General features: G+C 44.5%; 1 protein-coding gene across 18 annotated transcripts in view; it reads left to right on the top strand.

Annotated features, from left to right (window-relative positions):
- NEXN (nexilin F-actin binding protein) overlaps nucleotides 1-21,451 on the top strand; it is a 355,548-nt gene extending 334,097 nt beyond the window's left edge. For all 18 annotated transcript variants that reach the window (XM_086954162.1, XM_086954175.1, XM_086954189.1 and 15 more), the window contains 2 exons: nucleotides 20,594-20,954; nucleotides 21,077-21,451. In XM_086954162.1, coding sequence (XP_086810288.1) covers nucleotides 20,594-20,954; nucleotides 21,077-21,090 — 375 coding nt within the window. In that variant the 3' untranslated portion in view covers nucleotides 21,091-21,451. The remainder of the gene's footprint in view (nucleotides 1-20,593; nucleotides 20,955-21,076) is intronic.
- The last annotated feature ends 727 nt before the right edge of the window (nucleotides 21,452-22,178 follow it).

A 22,178-nucleotide genomic window follows, 5' to 3' on the forward strand; every position in this document is an offset into this window, starting at 1 on the left:
TGGCGAACTTGAAGAAAAAGAAAAAAAAGTGCACTTGCAAACAAGGCTGCGCATGCGTAGAAAGTACAACTGATTTAGGAAAAAAAAACGGAAAGTTTTACATACTGTCATAAAAATATAGCTTTAAAAATTGCCCCCGGAATTTGCCCCCCGAGACCTAATAAATAAAACGGACTTCTAGTTTTTTTTCCCTTTTCCACCGCGTACGAGTACCATACCGCGTACGAGTACCATACCTGGTTATCTGAAAACCTGGCTGTTCACTCAATAACCTTATCACCCTTTACAGTCCGCCTTAATCATCTGGTTCTTAACCTCACATTTCGTACTCAAAAAAATGATTTATCAGCGCCAAGACGCCCAAGGGTATATGCAGCGCTCTATAAATATTAAAAATAAATAAATAAATAAATACGCGTACGCCGCGATTTTTTATTTAAAAAAATAAATCAAATTGACAACCCCCTGAGCAAGCCTATAGGGTCAGAATGTTTCTAGCCTGCCCCCTTTCCTTATTTCTCAACTTTGTTTTACTGTTTTCTTGTGACTCGGTTCTACGGAGGCATAAGATGGCCGCCAACACTTCCTGGTTTCGAGTGTTGACAGCCAATCAGCATGCAGCTCGCGCTCGTAATTGAACGGATCTCCGTCTGCGTGTAGAACTCTGTCTCTAGATATCGCTATGATTTTACTTGTAGAAACTACTGAACGGATATACACCATTTAACAAAAAGCTAAGTCTGTGAACCGAACTCTAACTCTCTGCCAAATTTAGTGTTATTCCGTTCAGCCGTTCGGGCTGTAGCCCTGGCTAAAGGTCCCTATGAAAAATTGCATGGGAAAACACGTTTGGGACCCCCCTTTTTTCTCAGCCCCCACTTGACGAATCACCCCCCAAACTTTCAGGGAAGGAACGGAACCGAGCAGGCCATTTTCTTGGAGAAATTCGTGAAGATTCTTCCACCGGCGCCAAAGTTATTCCAAATAGGATGTTGTGGATTTCCTATGGAAAGTAGGTCCAAACTATAACTACCTACTGGCAACCGCCAGTAGGTAATACGTATTTTAGTGCACTGGTCACTTTAAAATGGCAGCCTCAGAAACATGAATACCGAATGAAAAGTTTATTTGTCCTTTTTCTATGCATAGCAATGTAAAGTCATTAAAAGGTAACCAATAGAATATGTTTATAATGGCATGCACTGCAGCAACCAAACCGAACGTTGACAAAGGCATCTGCTGAAATGCATCCGTTACATTTGTGAGAAATAAACAAGTGTTTTGCTTTCTCCCCCATGAGTGCTGTGTCTTCTTTGGAAGTGTTGGAGCAACCACGTAGTTGTGAGCCCACCCTCACGAATCTCAAGCATCCGCCCATGAGTGTAGTGGACGTTGGTGGTCTGGAGCATGCTCTATTATATTGGTTACCTTCCGATGACTTTACATTGTTATGCATAGAAAAAGGACATATAAACTTTTCATTCGGTATTCACGTTTCTGCAGCTGCCATTTTAAAGTGACCAGTGCATTAATATAAGTTCACACGGTTTATGTCCTAGCATTAAAAATTCAGATAATTCTTCCCATATTAATGACCAAAATCATGAATATTAACAACATTTAAATTCAGCAAATTCTTATGAAGTGTTTTGTAGGAGTATCTACCTCATCCTTGTAGCTTCCATTTCTATTACTTCAATTCATGTGCGTTTAATTCATCATGAAACACACATTATAGTCTTTACCCAGTGCTCAATGTGCCACCGAATAATAGAGCTAATTAAATTCACTAAAGGACATTCATTTTGCCCTTAGAATACTGAATTCATAATGAGATTATATTTTTCTATCTGTCCTCAACATGGTTCACCCCATGCGCTTGCCAATACAACCCATGAATCATGATATCGACCTCAATAGACATGAAATTACTATTCAAACAAAGAATTAAGAAAGATACATGTTCCATTCCTAGAGCGAAGAATTGTTTCCCACATAGTGGTTGTTGTGATTCTATTCAACTAGCTCATTCATCTTTGTTCGCATACAACCTCTAGTACCGAGCCTTATTACAATAAACAAATGATGTTAACTATATAACACTGTTAAAATATTTCCCTACATACTAGCTTCAAAAGTGTGCCCTGGATGGGTACAAGGAGCAGAGAGGGGGGAGATGTCCATCAATACGTGGTCACACCATAATCTTACATGAATTGTGGATTCATAGATCATACTAATGCGAAATGACCTCTTATTAAAATTACCATATTACAAAACGAAAGACAAGACAAAAAGTGAAAAACAGGGTCACCACATCATTAACTGAAAAGATAGAGGTTAAAATTACGAGAAATCTGGAAAAAAGGGATCATCCATTAAAAAAAACTATTCACCCAAATGTACTGCCAGTTCTTCTTCTTATTAAGACCTAGCGGTACTTTGGTTTGCAGATCCAATTTATAGCGGGATTCTAAACATCTGAGCTAAGAACCACTGTCCCCTCCTTTCAAATCCTGGGGCACATGATCTAAAAAAAAATCTCAGTAATAAATTCCTATTACTATTGTATTGTATCTCAAAATGTCTTTTGATAGGGTATGACTGATCCCTACTCAAAATAGCTTGGGAATGTTCCATAATACATATTTTCATCTGATGTATAGTACAACTAATGTATTTCAATTGGCATGGGCATACGATACAGTAGAAGGTGTAGGAGGTATTACAATTCATCAGCTTATTGATGTTGATCAGATCCTTACATCCTGGCACCTGATATGTGAGCACCTTTTTTCTGCTTTAACATGCTTTGCAATTAACGCATGGGAAAACTCCCACAATGCCATGGAATCTGTATTCTCCAAAGACAAATGGCTCTCTGGACTATTTGATCCTTTATAGATCTTCCTTACCTGCATGTTATACTAGGCTGATCATATATATCTTTGCCAATCAAAGGATCTGTTTTTAAAATATGCCAGTTCTTGCGGATGATTTCATTAAGGGCTCCTGTGTGTGTGGAAAAGCTTGTAATTAATCTAAATATGTGGTTAATCCTACTTTTAGTGATATTGTCTAGAAGGAGACTCTGTCTGGATTTGGTTTTGGCTCTATTTATAGCTCTGTTTAGGACTTTTGTCGGGTACCCTCTTTGCTCAAATCTCTTGATTCACTCTGTTGCTGCAATCTGATAATCTTCTTATGTAGTGCAGTTTCTCTTCCAGTGGAGCAATTCCCCGTAAGGAATGCTCCACTTGAAGGTACTAGGATGGCTGCTTGTGGCTTGAAGGCGGGAATTACCCTCCGTCTGCTTTCTGTATAAAGCTGTACATATCTTGTTGTATGCCACAACAACATTCAGATCTAGAAAGTTCACTAATTCAGTGCTCATTTCTCCAGTGAATTTCAAATTAACCTAATTTTTATTCAGAGCTACAATATACTTATTTGCTGATTCAAGAGACCCCCTCCACAAAATAAAGAGGTCATCTATGTATCTATGCCAACTCACTATCTGGCTGACCCATATCTCATTGGGCCCTGACCAGGCCACCTGCTTTCCCCACCAGCCTACAAAAAAATTTGCTTAGCGGGGGGTGCGCTAGCTGCCCATGGTCATCCAGTGCAGCAGTCTGTTGCTGGAAAAGAAAGATGCTAAAAGTGCATACATTCCATAAGCATTCTATTGTGCTCTGAGATTTTAGAGACCTTCCTTTCAAGCAATATTGCACAGCTTTAAGCCCTTACTCATGTAAAATACTTTTATAAAGGTTGTTAATATCCATCACAATCATCTACATGTTAGGTTGCCATATGGTGTTAGCGATCTGTCTAAAAAAATCCTTTGTATCTCAGACGTAAGAAGTTAGGGTTACAATGAAATCAAAAAGAAAATGGTCAATGTACATTGACATGTGTTCCAGAAGACGTTCTTCAGAGGAGAAGATGGGATGTCCTGGAGGGGATTCCTTATTCCTATGTGCTTTTGGAAGGTGATAAAACATCGGTGTAAGAGGATGGGGAGACTTTAGGAACTGGCAGTCTTCCAAATCAAGCATTGCTCTGCTGTACCAGTCACATATTAATTTATGATGCTTCACAATGCTCTTTGTATATTTTCTTTCAAATTAGGTTGGTAACATTCCATATCCGATAATTGCCTTATTGTTTCTTGACAATAGCAATCTCTAATCAACAAGACAATATTGCCCCCTTGCATGATGGTTTACAGACTATTTCCCTATCATTTTGTAGGGTTTGTAAAGCATTCCTTTGTTCTTTGATGATATTAGAATTTTTTTCTTTAGATTACTTCAGGCGTTGTTGTGTTTGGTCTTTCTTTACAGTTTCCTCAAAAATATCAATGGCATCTGTGGGCATTGAAGTTATACATGTTGATTTTGGTTTAATATCACTTTCCGCACTTGTTTCCGGGATGCCCAATATTCGTTCTTGTTCCACTGTATCCATATTGTTGTTAGCTTGTACAGCTCATTCCAATTCCTCTAGAATTGCTGATTTTTCTAGGTCATTGCCTGTCAATTTATCAGTTTCTGAGCGTGTGGGAATGGCTTGATGTCTGTTCCAATCCTCTTTTAATTGATAGAATTTCTGAAATGCAGCCAACCCAATGTGCATGCACATCGTGGTGTTGGCCACTCGGCCTGGCCACAGCCGTCTAGCATTTGTAGTGAACAGTTGGTCTTGCAGGTCCTGGCCACACCCAGACAGACATACCAACTTTGTCAAAGAGTCACAATGCCAAAATGTAAAACGTGAGCCTATTGGCTTTCTCAAGGAGTGAGGATATCTATTTAGATAAAGCAGATCTATCATCTTTCACTATAAATCACCAATATTTTTAATCTAATGTATATTTCAGTAATTCACACAATGCAATGTTTATTAATAGTGTTTATTATAAAAAATGTTTAACAAAGTTTTTATAAAAACATGTCTCTGAGTCTTTCTATCAACATAGTTTTCAAAATTGCATTAGAAACGTTAGTTTTTTTAACTCAAAATCTGTTTTATTGAGTTTTCACAAAATAGTAGAACAGCATATCAAACTTGTACAAGGTACAAAGGTTGTGGTAACGGCTTATACGTCATGAATAGTAGAGACAACAATACAGAAAAGTCAAGGCAGTAATAGAGGCATAACAAGCAAAGGACCTGGGAGGCTGCTTTCAGGTTTAAAATGTGTCAATGGATATCATTATGTATGCCACGAAAGAGTAAGGACATATCTGGCTGATATGACTCCTTTTAAATAGGTGGGGGGCGAAGGGTCTATGAGCTCTTTCCTATGCCTGAGTTGTAGGCGAGGGACCCAAGGAGAGGGTTGCGGGACGCTACGTTGCTATGCCTTGATGGATAAGCCAAAGGCCCAACCTGTCAACATGAAAAGAAAGGGGGACATAAGGAAACAGAACTTGGCAATAAAGTCTCCAGCCATTACTTGAAAGCAGCAGTACTGATGTGTGAGAAAGAGGGGAGAGGAGTGAGGAGGAGACATCCCTGGGAGCAAGAATGCTCTCTCCGGCATAACCGATCAGTAAAGGCGAGAGTGTCACAAAACCTTCCCCATTATCTAGTCCAACAAGTGGAAGGCACAAAGTCGGGGCGGTTGAAAGCATAGATACTCTAGCTGGGACATATAATTGATAAGGGGTTGCCAGAGATGCATTCATTTTTTTGTCCAAAAAGGGACATTTTATGGGTCAGTTCCTCAATTGTCAGGGTGCGCTAGAACCTTGTGAACCAGGACACTACTGGAGGAAATGCGTGGGACTCCCAGGCTATAAGCTGTTTAGCTGCGCCCTTCATGTGCCATACAAGATTCCAGTCTGCATGGATCATTGCTTCCGCCATTGTTGGGTGTAGACCCAGAATAACTTTACAGTTATCTACTGGAATGAGGTAGCACAGGGTGTTTTTTATATGGTTCAGAATTTCTTTCCAAACTATATGTGTTGAAGGTTTCCTATCAGCACTCCACACCTCCAAGAAGAGGCTGATATTGCAGGGTAAATAGAGTGTAAATGGGCAGTAGTAGTGTACCATTGCAGTATGAGTTTATAGGCCATTCTTTGCTGAAGCATGCTTCTGTGGGTGTTTGGGATTTCGCCCCACAGGAGTTCCCACTGTTTCCTTGAGATGTTTTTGGCAGTGTCAAGTTCATTTAATCTGATGGCTGGGTAGGAGGCAAGATTGTTGCAGTACGGCATAAGTCTTTAAGATAAGGCCTTGGGTGCCCTCAAAAGTGCGGACTAGGGTTTCAAAGGGTTGGAGAAAGTGAGTGGCCACCAAAGTATTGGGAGGATGTAGTGACCAATGGCGCAATTGAAAATATTGGTGTCTTGGTGTGTCGTGGAAACAAAATTCAAGTTTGCATTGCTCGCAGAATTTGATAGTCTATTCTTGAAAGAGGTACAGCAAGATTTTGCATTTACCACAGGCCAGGAAGGAACCCAGTGGAAGCGCTGGTGTGAAGTCAGCATTGCATGCTATCAGGGTATTGGGGTAGTGGAACGTTGCCAGACCTCTCCCGTTGCTAGATCATCCCAATTCTCCAAACCTGTCCGGATCGAGGTAGCTATATACACACTTCTGGGGTGAAGGTGCTTCGGATGCTAGGCCAAATCCCACAGCGGGCTACAGTCCATGTGTACCCTGAATTTTTCGCTGTCTCTAACCACCCACTCTGAGATGAATTAGAGACGGGCAGCCCAATAGTAGCCCAGGATATTAGGACAGGCAAGGCCACCACAATTCTGAGGAAGCATGAGCAGGTCATTAGATATGTGGGGGTTGTTCCTCTTTCCAGATAAAAGAGCGTAGGCTTCCTTGGAGTCTTTTAATGTACTCTGTGGGTATGGTTGTGGGGTGTGACTGGAATAGGTAAAGAAGTCTGGGAAGAATGTTCATTTTCACAACATTGATGCAACCTAGCCAGGAAATATATAGTGGTCTCCAATGTCGGATGTCCTCCATGATCGCTTCGCTGTGGTGTGGCCATATTTCAAGGGAGCTGGTGATTGCGAGACCATGATTTTGGATGGAGTAAGGTGACCAATGGAATGGGGCTAGTGCCTGCAGGTGTGGGAGCTGTTGTTGCAGGATGGTTAATTGAGCATCTGTGATTTAGCCATGTTGATCCTGTATCCAGACACCATCCCAAACACTTGGAGGGCTTGGACCACCATGGGGAGGAAGGACTCCTGTTCGGCAAGTAGCTGATCATCGAGGAAAAGCAGGACTTTACAGTCCTGTCCCCTGAATGGAATGCCTGTGATGGCCTGGGTCTGCCTGAGCTGGGTTTCCAGAGGCTCCACTGCAAGGGTAAAGAGCAGGGGGGATAGCTGCAGCCCTGTTGAATACCCCAGGAAAAGTGTGAGGGGGCGGGTCGACTGGCCATTTACCTGAATGATTGCTGTGGGCACCACATATGAGGCCATATTTTTGCTGATCCTGTTGGGGCCTAAACCTATTTTCTGGATGGCTGCTTGCAGAATAAGTCCAGCTCACCCTATCAAAGGCCTTCTTGGCATTGAGAGATAGGAGGAGAGCAGGAATGTTATGCCTGTTACTAGTAGCTGGGCAAGCCCTCTCTATGTTTTACATAGCCGACCTGGTTGGGGTCTACTAAACTGGGAAGAAGTGTTTCAAGGCAATTAGCCAGCATTTTAGTATAATTGTTTGTGTCACTGTTTAATAAGGCTATTGGGCAATAGGATGGGCAGAGGGTCTGATCCAAGCTTGGGAATGGCGTGATCTTTGAGTTGGATATCATCAGTGTGATGGTGGTGGCATTGGTGAAGGAGTTGCAGAACTCAAACAGGTGATTCGGCAGTGGGAGGAAGGATATATAGAGAGATATATATATATAGAGAGAGCAGTCGCTAGGCTTTCCCGGCCTGGAGACTTACCCTTAGGGTATTCTCTAGGTGCTCTATGGAGTTCCACCATCGAGAATGGTTCCTCCAAGTCTTGAGCAGAGCAGGCGTCTAGAGGCTGCCAGGGGCAGTCCCATAGGTAGGACTCAATGGTGGCTTGATTCTCCCCCTCCCCGGTGTAAAGATGTTGATATTAGCCCTGAGAGGCCTCTTGTTCATTTGGTTCCCTCTGGGTAAATCTTGGAGACATGGGATCGAGCGTTTTGGTGGCGTAATCTGCACGCTGGGAGAGTGCCTACCTGTCTCCCCCATCGTAATAGGGCCAGAAGTGACCTCTCAGCTTTATTAACCCAGTGTGCCCAAAGTTGGAAACTCGGGATGGCTAGTTGCTGCCTGGCACATGCTGTGGGTTGCTGCTTGTCCATACACTTCAAGGAGCGATCTCCTCAGTGAAGTTAGTTTTTAACAAGTGCGCTTTCCGAGCCCTGGCTATGAAGATGGAGAACCTGACACCTCATAAAGTTGCATTAAAGCCATCCCAAAGCACATGGGGAAGTATCTGGGAGGGAGTTGAGCATGAAGTATTCGGTGATGGCATCTTTGATGAAGACCTTATCTACTGGGTTATGTAAGAGTTGAGCAGAAAGGCTCAGCATGGAGGGAGGGTGAGTGCCGCACCATGCACTGGGGCCAGGTAAACTTGACATGTGTTGGATCGGAGATGGAGATATCAGTTATCCAGGTGTACTCCAGCCTCCTCAGGAGTGAGTGTGTAAGGAGCAGGTAATAGATGGTAGAATAGGACAGATGTACATGGGAATAAAAGTAGTCTCTCGCATCTGGGTGGAGGTAACGCCTGGCGTCTACTAATCCAGCATCAGCCAACTCCATCCTGAGCAATCAGGATATGGTCCCTGTACACCGAAAGTGTCCTGTGTTTCTTTTGAGGTCAGGATCCCACACTAAGTTGAAGTCACACCCCACTACGAGATCCTCCTTTTAAGGGCTTAGCTAATCTTCGAGCACCTTCCAAAGGAATATGTCTTGTGACTGGGCATAGAGGTTGCGGAAAGTTAGAATGTCCCTACCCCTCTCAATTGTTAGCAACACAAATCATCCACCCGAGTCTCTAGTGATTTTGATTAACTTAAAGTAGAAGCCACTTTTGAAGAGGATGGCAGCTCTCAGTGTTTTAGTGTCAGTGTATGCCGAATGTTGGCAGGGGTATCTGGGGTGACCCATGGTGCAGCAATCCTCCCTGAGCAGGTGTGTCTCTTGCATTCAGGGTCCTGCTGTACAAGGTAGTGCCAAACCTTCCGATGTTTGCTGGGGGAGTTGAGCCCTTCCACATTAAGGGATAAGTTTTATGTTATTCATTTAATCCATTGCAAAGTGGAGGTGCCCAGCGTGCCACAGTAGAAACTCCTGCCCTCATGGGGAATAGCAGAATGGGCAGGGTGACTAGGCCTCCATCCTCAAATCTCTCCATGGGTGGTGTTGACAGCAGGGAGACTTGTCAAAAAGTGTGACAGTTCAGGGGCAGTAAAGGGGCCAACGTGGCACAACCTAGTGAACAACTCCATCAAGGGACGAGTGGAGAAATCCACCTGTCCCTACTGAGGTGTTAATCTTGACAGAGAAAAGCCAAGTGAGGGGGACGGGAACAGGAAAAACTGCAGCAGGGTAGCAACTTATAGGAAAAAATGTTCAAAGATATAACAAGCTGTAGTTAATACATAGTAGTCCGAGCAATGGATCATGGGCCCTGCTGAGGAGTGAAAGAGTCATTAGGCCGGTGTTGCTCAGCCCAGAAGATGTTCGATACAAATTTTGTGTCACTGTTGGCGGATTGCGAAGATTCTTGCTTCATATTTAGGAGGTGCGCAATAATAACCCTTTTTTGCAGTGCAGAAGGCTTTTGCTGCGTTGTTGCAGCCCAAGCCCAGTCTACGTATAGTCTGCCAGGCAGGACACCAATCAGCAGGTTTCTAAGACAGGGATGGTTGAGGGATCTCTGCCAGGTGAGCACCAAGGTAATCCGAGCAGGCGTTTGGCTTATATAGAAGATCGTACCATTCTCTGTTAGCCATTCCACTGAAAAAGCACACCAAAGGGATGGGCTTATTGCTACTTGATTCCCTGATCTTGCATCTTCTGCAGGGCAGATTTTAAGTCTTCCTTCTTATTAAGCATTAATGGGGAGAAGTATTGAAAGATTTGCACTGTGTGTCCACAGAAGATGATGTCTGCCCTCTGCCTTGCCACTTTGAATACAGCGTCCTTGTCCTGGCAGAAGTGAACATTGGTGAGTACGTCAGTGATGGCATCTAGGTGGACAGCCGTGGCTGCGACTTAGTGCGCGCTGTCAAGAAGTAAGGGTTGAGCCTTTGTGCCTCTCCGAATTGCCCCCAGCAGATACCAAGTGAATGTCATTATGTCCTCGCCTTTGGTCCATGAGGGACTCCTCTAATGCATATATTGTTGCGACGACTGCGAATTTCGAGATTCTTTTGCTCTACCTGTAGTTCAATCTGCTGTTCCTCCAGGGAGTTAACTCATCTCCACAGTACTTCTTGATCTTCAGCACAAGAGTTCATTGTGCATTCCAGGTCATTCACCCTGTCATCCACACCTATGACATCTTTGCAAAGATCATGGAGGCAGCTCTTAAAGTCAGTTTTTAGTGAGCTAATCTCCTCACAAATGTAATTTAGGAGTTTCTCCCTACAGTCGTTTGTGATCAGAGGGGCAAGGGGGGGTCGCAGAGGTTTGCCACTCCTGACAGCTGTTGTGGATTTGGACCAGAAGGAAACTACTGAGCTGTCTTTAGTGGCTTAGCCCCTTAGCATAGCAGATGTTCAATCAGCTGCAACCAGTCTGAAAGTGCCAGGCAAGAGGACGTTTAACGGCTACTAGAATGGCCAAGCCACGATCCCCATTTCAATTGATGCAATATAGAAGGGAGTGTCAACAGATCCCTCATTCCTGGTGTTAGACCTGGCACCTTGGCATGGGTCTCCCTTCCATTTTTGCTGCTTACTCGTGTGTTTTTGCTAGTGATAGATGCTTTGGGCACTGTGCCACTGCTGTTCAGTGCCACAGTGCAAATGCTCCCTATGTAAATTGATGTATGGATTAGTGATTTCATGATTGGCTGGTTTCGTTTACCTGTCAGACTCTAGTACAGTGCACCAGGAGTGGCCAGGGATGATAATCCAACTGCTGCTGGTAGGATTGCAGCACTGGTTATGCCACCCACAGAAGCAGCCTGTAAAAGTGTGTCTAAGGCTTGCCATTGAAGAGCCTGCGTGCAGTCTGTTACTGCCATGCTCACTGGGCAAGTGCACCGACTTGCCAGTTCCTAAACTTTCTGTTTTCTTCATATCAGACTCCCCTATGGTAGGCCCAAGGGCAGGGCGCATTGCAAGTATAAGGTAGGACAAGCCCTGATGTGTGTGGCAGGTCCTAATAGTGAATTACAGCCATTTTCGTGTTACACTATTGCTAGGCTACCTATTCCCCATAGGCCAGAATGGGCAGTTAGATTATGACATCTTATAATACATATTGACTCAGGAAACTAGGTAGAAATTTGCGTTTAGTATGCCAGAACTCAGAATGATAAAATGCATCTTTTATTAAAGTTTGTTTTAACATTCTGTGTTTGAAAATACCCCTTTTAGAAAGTAGGTATTTTCTTGTCTAACTCTCCAAGCCTCTAGCAACAAAGAAGATACACAAAGTTCACCGGAAGGACTGGGTGGAAAGGGAAGTGTGTGTAGTGTAGAAGGAAAATAACCAAGAGGGAAGGAGGAGGAATGATTCCCTCTTGGGAACTAGAATCCTCACACACCCAGCAAGCTAGGTGTCATGCTTCATCATATGGGTCCTGCTCCTCGTCAGACTGGCGCTGCAATGTCTGACGGGCACCCGCGAAGGGGCTCTTTAGCGGAGATCTTTTGTTCCAGCCATATGGTGCATGCGTGTGAGAGGGCAGGTGAATGTGTAGTCGTGGATAGGTGGTGGTTAATTAAAAAAGGTGTGTTAGTCCACAAGGAACTTTATTGATGGGGCTAACTCCCTTGGTTAAAAATGGTGGGAGGGGAGATAGACGCCACGAGTATATGCGGCGAAGATATCTGCAACCCTCAGTTTAGGTCAAAATGTTTCTTGCTTATCTAGCAATTCCTCAGGACCTTAGTGCTAGTACTACACAGTGAATTAAAAACCTTTGTTATACAACCTTGAGTCTTAAGGTCTGTGGTGGGACAGGCTAACTGGTCCTGCCTTGAGTAATGCAACCTAAGAAAAAAAGGAATACAACAGGAGGATTATCAGTATAGCCCTCCTATGTAATCTAGGTGCATACTTCTACACATAACATTATACACACACTCGTAAAAAACATTAAAAAGGCTCAGGAGGAGCCTACTCGAAAGAAGATGGACAAGGAACGCTTACCCTAAGCGAATCCCTAAGGTGCCTCGCAGTCTGCTCTGTGGGACCTGCACAGAAGAGTCAGGGACCTAAGAGAAGAAGGGGGAAGGGGACAGGACAATTTGTATCCTCAAACATGAGCCGGTAACAGGTTGTGGTAAAGACCACTAACAACCATCGCTTCATTGACGACATCCTCATTTTTTGGAAGGGAGACCGTTTGTCATGTGAAACTTTCTGTACCTGGATCAATGAACAAAATCCTTATCTTAAATTCACAGGAACTATCTCTGAGACGTCCATCCCCTTCCTAGATCTGAGGATCAATCTGGAGGTAGATAGTCTGAGCACCACACTCTATAGTAAGAATACAGACAGAAACAGTTTGCTTCCATACGAAAGTTACCATCCTAAAGCACTGAGGGATGATCTCCCTTTTGGACAGTTCCTCAGAATCCGCAGAAACTGTACCACCAATGCTGATTACAAACAGGAAGCTACTGTCCTCCAACACAAACTGCAAGACAGGGGCTACCCTACCAGATTAATTAGAAACTCTTACAAAAGGGCGGCTAATAATCCAAGGGAAGTCTTATTGGAGACTAGAGTGAAAGAGCCCGAAGACGTGATCACTTGTCTTACCACTTTCACTAAGAACTCATCCTTCATAAAGAAAACTATCAATAAATATTGGGGTATTATCAATTCTGGGGGTCTGAACTTTCCACGCCCAAGATTTGCGTTTAAACGCACCCCTAACTTAAAGGATGCACTGGTCCACACTAGACCCAAGAAAATGAACACAAGTAACCAGAGTACACTATGGGACCTCCCACCAGTACAGGGTCACTTTCCTTGTGGGGGTTGTGCAGTGTGCCCTCAGACCAGTATAACTAAAGAGATCCAACTGACCAATTCATTTGTCTGGCGGCTACGCAGACATACTAATTGTAATAGCACCAAATGCATTTACCTTCTCACGTGCCCCTGTGATCAACACTACATAGGGATGATGATGAGACAAGTAAAACTGTGCATCCAAGAACATAAAAGCAATATAAGATGCCTTAAGACACACACTAAACTGTACCAACACTACAACCAAAAGGGCCACACAGCTGACAGCATCCGCTGGTTGGTTCTTGAAAGTCACCCTGGCATCACCAATCAGGGCCTGTTCAGGATTGAACAAAGGTGGGTACATCGTCTGAGACTGGAGATAGTGGGTCTCAACGATGCCGTACCCTGGGCCTCCTTTCGATACTAGACCACTGGAGTCCCCCTTGCTGCATGATAAGACTAACTCAATGCTCTTTTATGGGCTACCGCCCTATTCTTTACGCTTATCTCCATGAACGTAATTAACGTGACCAAACTACACGATTTGTTTAGTAATTGAAATTCTGATCGTCTTATAAACTAACCCATTTAAGCCCCATGAATATCTTCCCAACAGCTCACTGTGTTTCTCCAGGCAAATTTTTTACCTCCAACATGGCCGACGGCTAAACCCTTCTCTTGCCGTCTGAAATAACAGACCAATATCAGCTCGTTCGGCCTACCATTGCGCATGCGCGATTACTGACCGCGTATCCACGCCCCCAGCCAAACTCGTGGCAGCACAGGGTACAAGAACACTTTGTTTCCCGCAACTTCTTCACCAGTCGCTCCAGATCCCTTCCGGATTACGCGTGGGGGTAGGATTGCGGCAAGAGACCGCACACCGCATGGGTAAGTGTCATCAGATCTGCGTCGGCTCACTACGGGTTCTGTACCATGATATCAGTCGAGGCTAGTTATGCCTTGATACGCTGGTGTCTCTTGTATTTACTGTTACCGCTTAACCAGGGGCATTACGGCATAAACGGGATTCGGAGGCCTTAGCGACATTACTTGTTGGTGAGATACACGCTGGCGGACAGACATGGTTACAGTCTCTCCTCGAGCTCTCGTACTTTCAGCTTCTGCTGACGGTGTGGAACACGAGGGTCTTGACGGTTCCCCATGCTTTGCCCTGTCAGTCACTACCAGTACAGTGACGGCTGCCCCTCTTGAATCTACTCGGGCGGCCTGATTTTGTCACAGCTAGCGGTCTATAGTGTGAACAGTGGACACCAGCAGTGTTATGGGCTGTTCTATCCCGGTTGTTAGTGGTCTTTACCTCGACCTGTTACCGGCTCATGTTTGAGGATACAAATTGTCCTGTCCCCCTTCCCCCTTCTTCTCTTAGGTCCCTGACTCTTCTGTGCAGGTCCCACAGAGCAGACTGCGAGGCACCTTAGGGATTCGCTTAGGGTAAGCGTTCCTTGTCCATCTTCTTTCGAGTAGGCTCCTCCTGAGCCTTTTTAATGTTTTTTACGAGTGTGTGTATAATGTTATGTGTAGAAGTATGCACCTAGATTACATAGGAGGGCTATACTGATAATCCTCCTGTTGTATTCCTTTTTTCCTTAGGTTGCATTACTCAAGGCAGGACAAGTTGGCCTGTCCCACCACAGACCTTAAGACTCAAGGTTGTATATCAAAGGTTTTTAATTCACTGTGTAGTACTAGCACTAAGGTCCTGAGGAATTGCTAGATTAGCAAGAAACATGTCGACCTAAACTGAGGGTTGCAGATATCTTCGCCGCATATACTCGTGGCGTCTATCTCCCCTCCCACCATTCTTAACCAAGGGAGTTAGCCACATCAATAAAGTTCCTTGTGGACTAACCCACCTTTTTTAATTAACCACCACCTATCCACGACTACACATTCACCTGCCCTCTCACATGCATGCACCATATGGCTGGAACAAAAGATCTCCGTTAAAGAGCCCCTTCGCGGGTGCCCGTCAGACATTGCAGCGCCAGTCTGAAGAGGAGCAGGACCCATATGATGAAGCATGACACCTAGCTTTCTGGGTGTGTGAGGGTTCTAATTCCCAAGAGGGAATATCCCCTCCTCCTTCCCTCTTGGTTATTTTTCTTCTACACTACACACACTTCCCTTTCCACCCAGTACTTCCGGGGAGCTTTGTGCGTCTTCTTTGTTGCTAGTGATTTGGACACACACACTTGACCCCGTTAAAAATTGTCCACCTAAGGTTCCATTTGTTGTTAAAAAATAACCATCCAAGCCTGCCTCTGCTAGGTTGTGTATTCCTTGTCTGGAGTTTGAGTGACAGGGGCTGGGGGATTCCAGGAGACGGGGTGAGTCAGCCCAGTGGTGAATAGAGAGATCTGCATCTAGATGGGAGGGAGGAGTTGCTCCTGGGACCTGAATAGGACTGTGCCTTCCCTCCACAATGCTGGCTCCACCTCCTGTAGTGCGTCTGATGTCTCTGCCCTCCACTGTTGAAAGGAAAGAAGGAGACATGTCAACAAAGTGCTCCAGGACTGACCAGAACTGGTTTGGACTAGGCAAAGACCCCTCTGCCCTCAGAGGACAAAGGATTTGGGGGTATAAGTATTGGGACCCTGAGCCCAAGAAATTAGATCACTTTTTGACAACAAGAAGAAACCTTTGCTGAGGAGTGGAGCCAGAAAGACTGAGGAGAGACTATCCCTAAGCTGAAGTGCTGCTTGGGGGATTGGACTGCAGTGGTTGCTTGACTGCCAATGAAAGGAGAGTGGAACTTTGTGTACTTTTCATCAACTTGTAAGGATCTCAAAGGGCTTGGAACAGAGCTTGCCTCCTGCTGAGGTCTCAGGGACAACAGACTTCACCCACCATCTCCCCAAGAGTTTTCTTGAAGTGCCTGCAGTTGTGCTGAATTTTTTGCGGACTTGCGTGTCAAGAACAGGAACAAGAACAGGAAGCGTGTCGCCGAACTGCCGCTGCCGCTTCAAAACACGAAGCGCCTTGCATTGCAGGTGAAAAGGATCGATGTTGCAGCAGACACCGCGCATCACCAGGAAGCATGTAGCAGCAGAGAGAGGATCGATGTCGCATCAGACGCCGCTGAATCTCTGAGAAGTGTGTCGCAGGGCCTGTTGCGGCTCATCACCGTAGAAGAGGATCGATGTCGCAGCAGATGCCGCTGCATCACCGGGAAAAGTGTCACAGGGCCTGTCGCAGCTCGCATCATTGTGGAACCAACTCGCATCGCCCGGAGAGAAGATCGACGTTGCAGCAGAAGCCGCCGCATCACTGGGAAGCGTGTCGCAGGGCCTGTCGCAGTTCAGATCATGTAAAGCATCTCGTATCGCCGGAGAAGAGGATCGACGTCGCAGCAGACGCCGCTGCATCACCGGGAAGTGTTTTCCATCAAGGAGAAAGGGCCATCTTTATTTCTTTGCACCAGATTTTCAACACATCACCGTCCTTGCGTTTAAGGGACTACTGCATCACCTTTCCTGCAACACTAGTGTTGCCCTGCATGTCGCATCTTAAGGTACATTGACTCAAAGTGTCGCATTTTCAGATCTAAAGAGAACTAAGCTAATTCTACCATTTTAAGTACAGTATTATGGATTTTTGTTGTTTGTTGTCTTGTATTAAATCTATATAAAGAATACTTGTTTTTAATATACAATTGGTGTGGTGTCCATCTGTAGTGTTGTCACTTGATAACTGCATGTGCTCACAAATGCTTAACAGACTGCCTCTGAGATAAGCCTGTCTTTTTGTGCCAAGCTACCAAGGGGGTGAGCAGGGGTTATTTTAGGAGTGTACCCCCTAACCCTGACTAGAGGCAAGCATCCCTACTTGTCACAAGTACCTTCCTGTGCAGGCCGCAATTAATCTGTGCAAGGGACAAAAAGTTGGGGGGCTGCCCAGCCACACTGAGCAAGGTGAAACAAACAAGGAGATGGGCAAGGTAGGGCTAGGCAACACAGAGATACAGGTCCCCCTTGTCCCTCAAAGTTCAAAGAGTGGAGGATCAGTCATGACCCCAGTCGATTTGGCTTCCAGGCAAAGCCGCACTATTTGGTCCAAGGGCCGGGTCATGTAGAGGTGACCTCCTGATAAAGACTCCAAGTGTTGAAACAGCCCCCCCAGGCGGGTCCTGCTCAAGACAGTTGCCTCTCCACTATCAGCTGCAAGGGGGTCAGTCCAAGAAAAGGCCACAGAGCCAGGCCAGGCATAAGGCAGAAAGACCTAGATATACAGGTGGTCCCACGCATAAGTAGGTCCCCCAGCCAGCAATCCAAGCAATGTCCATCATGATATGGAGGTTAGGAGAGTGGTTAATGGCTCACCGAAGGTAGGCCCAAGGAGGTCAATTAGACTCCTTTGCGCCTCCCTGCGGGGCGCCAGATTCACTGACACAACAACAGCCACGGGTAGGGGAGGGGCCCTCCAATATATGTGGCATTATACTATTAGTCCTTGGGGCCCCTGAGCACCCCTGCTCACACACACCGAGTGGGGACCCACTCACCTCAGATGCTGCCATTCCTGCTGCTTTTCACCCCCTCTGCCGTCCAGACCAAACCCACCCGGGGCGTAGTCCTGGCCCCACAAGGACCGAGCATCAGCGTTGTCTAATGCAGGAGGTGGAGGTGTATCTAGGGGGTTGCCTTCACAGGCCGATGCACGGGGAACATAGACCACTAGGCTAGGCCACCGACTGGGACCTCGTGGTGGTGGGTACAGTAAGCAGCGCTTTCGGCCAGGGTTCCATGTATGCCTCCACAGTGCCCGGGCACCTCTACATCCAACAGCTGCAACAGTTGGGGAAGGCCGTACTGACCTCTCAAGATGGTAACACCATTCCGTCCACGGAGGGCTCAACAGGGTGAACTCTCTCGTTCCCGGCGGCAGCCAAATTAAAATGGCGCCTCCTCTCTGACAGGATACAGGGGTGCTCGGCAGGTTACTATGGGTTCCGACAAAATAAAGAGTCCATTATGGCACGGCTGTGCACCGACAGGGTCTTAAAGATGAGTAAATGTAAGCTTTAGGGCACTGGAACCCGGCGCTCAGACGATCAGTATCAGTCAGACCACTCCCCTGTATAAAAAAAATAAAAATAAAACATACATGTCAAGGAGCCTTTCTTTTAACATTTGTCAGCCCACATAAAGCAATGATAAAAACAACCATAAAAAGGACTTGCAGCTAGGAGTGCTTAAAAAAATGTAATAAGTTCTCCTTGGGTCAGGGATTTAATGACCCAGGAGACTTACTGTTTTTTTATCTAATGTTGCTGGGGGGCTGTAACACTCCTTTCAGCCCCTTTCAACATTAAAAAAATACTTGCTAGTGCCCATGCACCTTGTAGGGCCAAGTAAAGAAACAAATGTAAATACATTATGAGGTTTACCTTCACAGAGCAGTGAATAATAAATGAGTAACTCAGCCGCTTATTTATTATTCTTTTCTTTAAAAAACAAACTTTTTGTGGGTTTTTCAGCACCCACAATGGACAACCAAGGGACAACCACATCTTCCATTTTATGGGGCTGCAGGGCTAGCACCAGGGCCCCCACGGCCCTAGCGGGCTCCCCAGCTTGCACACCTATTTTATGCCTGTGGGAGCATTAAGTTGGTGCCTGGTGCCCACCTGGGTCACAAAGAAAGTATAGGAGGACCCCTAATGTGAAGGTTCAGGGACCCCGTGGGGTTAATCAATACTTCTGTACATGGTTGTAGAGAAGTATTGCGCAGTGGGTGTTAGAACTTCCTATTGATTAACCCCATGGGGGTCCTCAACCGCAGGGACACCTCCACCTTTTTCAAGTTTATGCCCACCTGGGTCACCCAGTTCTCCTTTCTTATTTGGTGGCCATGGGGAGAACCCCAGGCCCCCACAACCCTAGCCTGCTTCCCTGGCAGGAGAAAGCCATTTCCTTTGCTATAGGTGGGAACCTCAGTGCCCACATGGGCACCCACAATGTAGGGGGTCACTGTGGGTTGTGGGGGGAGCCCCAAGGCCATGGCCAGCTTCCTAGCCAGCACCATACTTGATGATGGCAGGGGCTAGCACCTTTTTCTTTGCTCCTACCTGAGTGGGAGCAGCATTTTCTTTACGGCTCCCACCGGGGCGGTAACAAAACTGAGTTCCCTGCCTGTGAGAATGCGGGTGTTGCCCATGCAGGGAACCAGAGAGTTATGGTGTAGGCTTGATGAGGCATTCTGTAGTATCATACACGGGGGGAAGCATGCCCCCCCTCCCTTATATTTAAAGTTTGGCCCTGGGAATGGGGATGAGGCCAGGGGTTTGTATGCCCCTCCTCTTAAATTTGCATATGGCCCCAGGGGATAGGGTCCCTGAGGCCTAAGAGTGGCTCTGATAGGGGACCCCACTCCTGCCATCTCCCTAAATATTTTATAACAATGACCCAAGGCCCTGGCCCACTCTAGGGTTCAAAGTATTAAAACACAAAACAAAGCCGGCTAGTGTTTTTTTTTTATGCTGTGATCCTGTGGAAATCCCACTGGACCATGGCATAAGCTAACAGTTTTTAAAACAAATTGGCCACAGAATCCCATTAAACATTATTGCAACATCTGAAATAACATAATTGATGAAAAGACACGATAGACGATAGATAACTTTAACTGGTGAATGTTTGGGTTTTATTCAGTTTGAAACCTTAAATGAAGATATATGTGATATCTATCTTTTTTATTTCTTCTGTTTTTACTAACTGCAATAAAAAAATCTTAAAGTATTTATTCTATGGCTACCTCCCCTCTGAGAAGCCTTGGAATGCTCAACTCACGCTACTACAGAGTCAGGTGCTGAACGGGTACTTGGCCCCAGTTGCTCAGGACCCATAGTAGGCCGACCCCTAGGATGTCAGGAGTAAAAGCCCTCAGCCCCCATGGTTGGGCCCTGTAGCTCTTGCTTCCCGTTTGTCCCTCTGAACGTGGTTCTGTTAAATATAAATACGTGATGCTTACTTTTATCTCACTATTTTTGAAAAACACCTAAATATTTTTATAAACTGTACATTGTCTTTTGATATAAACTACTCACTGGAAAGTATGTTAAATTAAATTTAGAAAGCCAACCGTCATTTTGTCCATCCTACTCATATGTTTGACAATTTCACAACCAAACATTTTAAGATGACATACATCTGGATGGTCTACAGTACGGTTCTTATATAACAATAATAATAACATTATAATGACTAGTAGTATTAATTGGTAGTAATAGCAAATACTTGCTTTATTAGTATCACTACAATAACTATTGTGATTACTTACAGTTTAAAAATATAAAATCCTCATCTTTTCTAAAAAATAAAAAAAATACTCTTTCAAAGTAGCTGTTATCTGATCAAAAGACGTTCTGCCAACAATATAATTATCATTCACAGAAAAAAGAAGAAGACGATGAAGAGGAGGGAAGTATTGTCAACGGTTCTACTTATGAAGATGAAGAAGACCACGCTCGCTCTGGAGCCCCATGGTTTAAAAGACCTCTGAAAAACATGTCAGTTGTGGACAGTGAGCCAGTTAGATTTACAGTCAAAGTCATTGGCGAACCAAAGCCTGCAGTCACATGGTGGTTTGAAGGAGAAATGCTTCAGGACTGTGAGGATTACCAATATATTGAAAGAGGAGAAACATACTGTCTTTACTTACCAGAAACGTTTCCAGAAGACGAGGGAGAATATATGTGTAAAGTAGTCAACAGCAGGGGCACAGCAGCGAGCTCCTGCATCCTCACTATAGAAAGTAAGCAACAGTGACGTGATAAGTTCTTGAAAAATCTGCCCAGTTTTATCCCTTTTCTTCCTTTCATTGAATTCTGTTGTAATTAGCTCTTCTAATACTTTCCTTTTCTCTTTCTTTTGTAGCTGACGACTACTAATGCTCTGCTTTTGCTGGATTCTCTTTTCTCTGCTTTCTTGCTAAGCCCATCTATATTCCTGTGATGGGGCCCAGTCAAAGGAAAGAAAAAAAAACTTTCTTGTTTTGATTTGCCATTCCTATGAGTCCTTGGCAGTTTTGGTAGGCTTCACAAATATGGAAATGGAATGTTGATTAAACTGAACTTCAGAGGTTAACACAAAATACGTGTACAAACTGTATTGAAATAATTAACGCCTTGATTAGTCAAATTTCCTCACATGTCTATCTTTGAAGTCATTCTCCATTGATTCGTTTTTTTTTCAAATTTGACGAGAAATTAAGAAAATGAATTTTGAAAAGTAAACCTTTTTTTTGTCCAATGGGGAGCGTATAACTGAACTTTGTATAAGGGTTGGGCATGTATGTCTTAGCATGTTGCCCTGTAATACAGACGTAGACTTGGAGTAAAACGTGGTAGAACCGTCACTTTTTCCCTGGAAGAAGTGCACTAAAGGCAGTTTTAGCACATTGCTCTCAATTTATCATCAGAAAGAATAGCAATCAAGATTTTTTGTCACACCAGTAAACTTTGCAACTGCAACATTCTCCTGAAAGTACAGGCGGTTTTTCAATGTTCTCTTTTTTGGGTTTTTCACGACTTTACTAATTGGTGTATAGTTCTCAGTTAAAAATTTATTTTATATAATGGTTCAGAGTTAGAACATTCATTTGAACTGTAGGCTATAGGGATGTAACCTTTAAAAAAATGTTTTTTTTAAAAGTCCGTTCAACGTTTTAGAATGCATTTACAGTGAAGGACATTGATCTCCTTAAAGGAAATTTGCAACCAAATATGACTGCTTAAATGTACTGGTTAACCAATTTCTACAACTTACTTTTCTTTCAGCTGCAACAATGAATCCATTTAATGTAAAAGCCTTTGTATTTTTCTCATGAAAACTTTTTTGTTGGAAAGTACCATTGTTTCTTTGTAAGCATATTTTCTACAGTGTTTGTTGACCCACATGCATTAACGAAAAAGTCAATGACCATGTGTAACAATCTTTCTGGTGAATATGCACCTGCAGATTCCTCACTGTTTGAATA

This window comes from Lissotriton vulgaris, chromosome 1_1 (genome assembly GCF_964263255.1).
Source record: "Lissotriton vulgaris chromosome 1_1, aLisVul1.2, whole genome shotgun sequence".
NCBI classification, from domain to species: Eukaryota; Metazoa; Chordata; class Amphibia; order Caudata; family Salamandridae; genus Lissotriton; species Lissotriton vulgaris.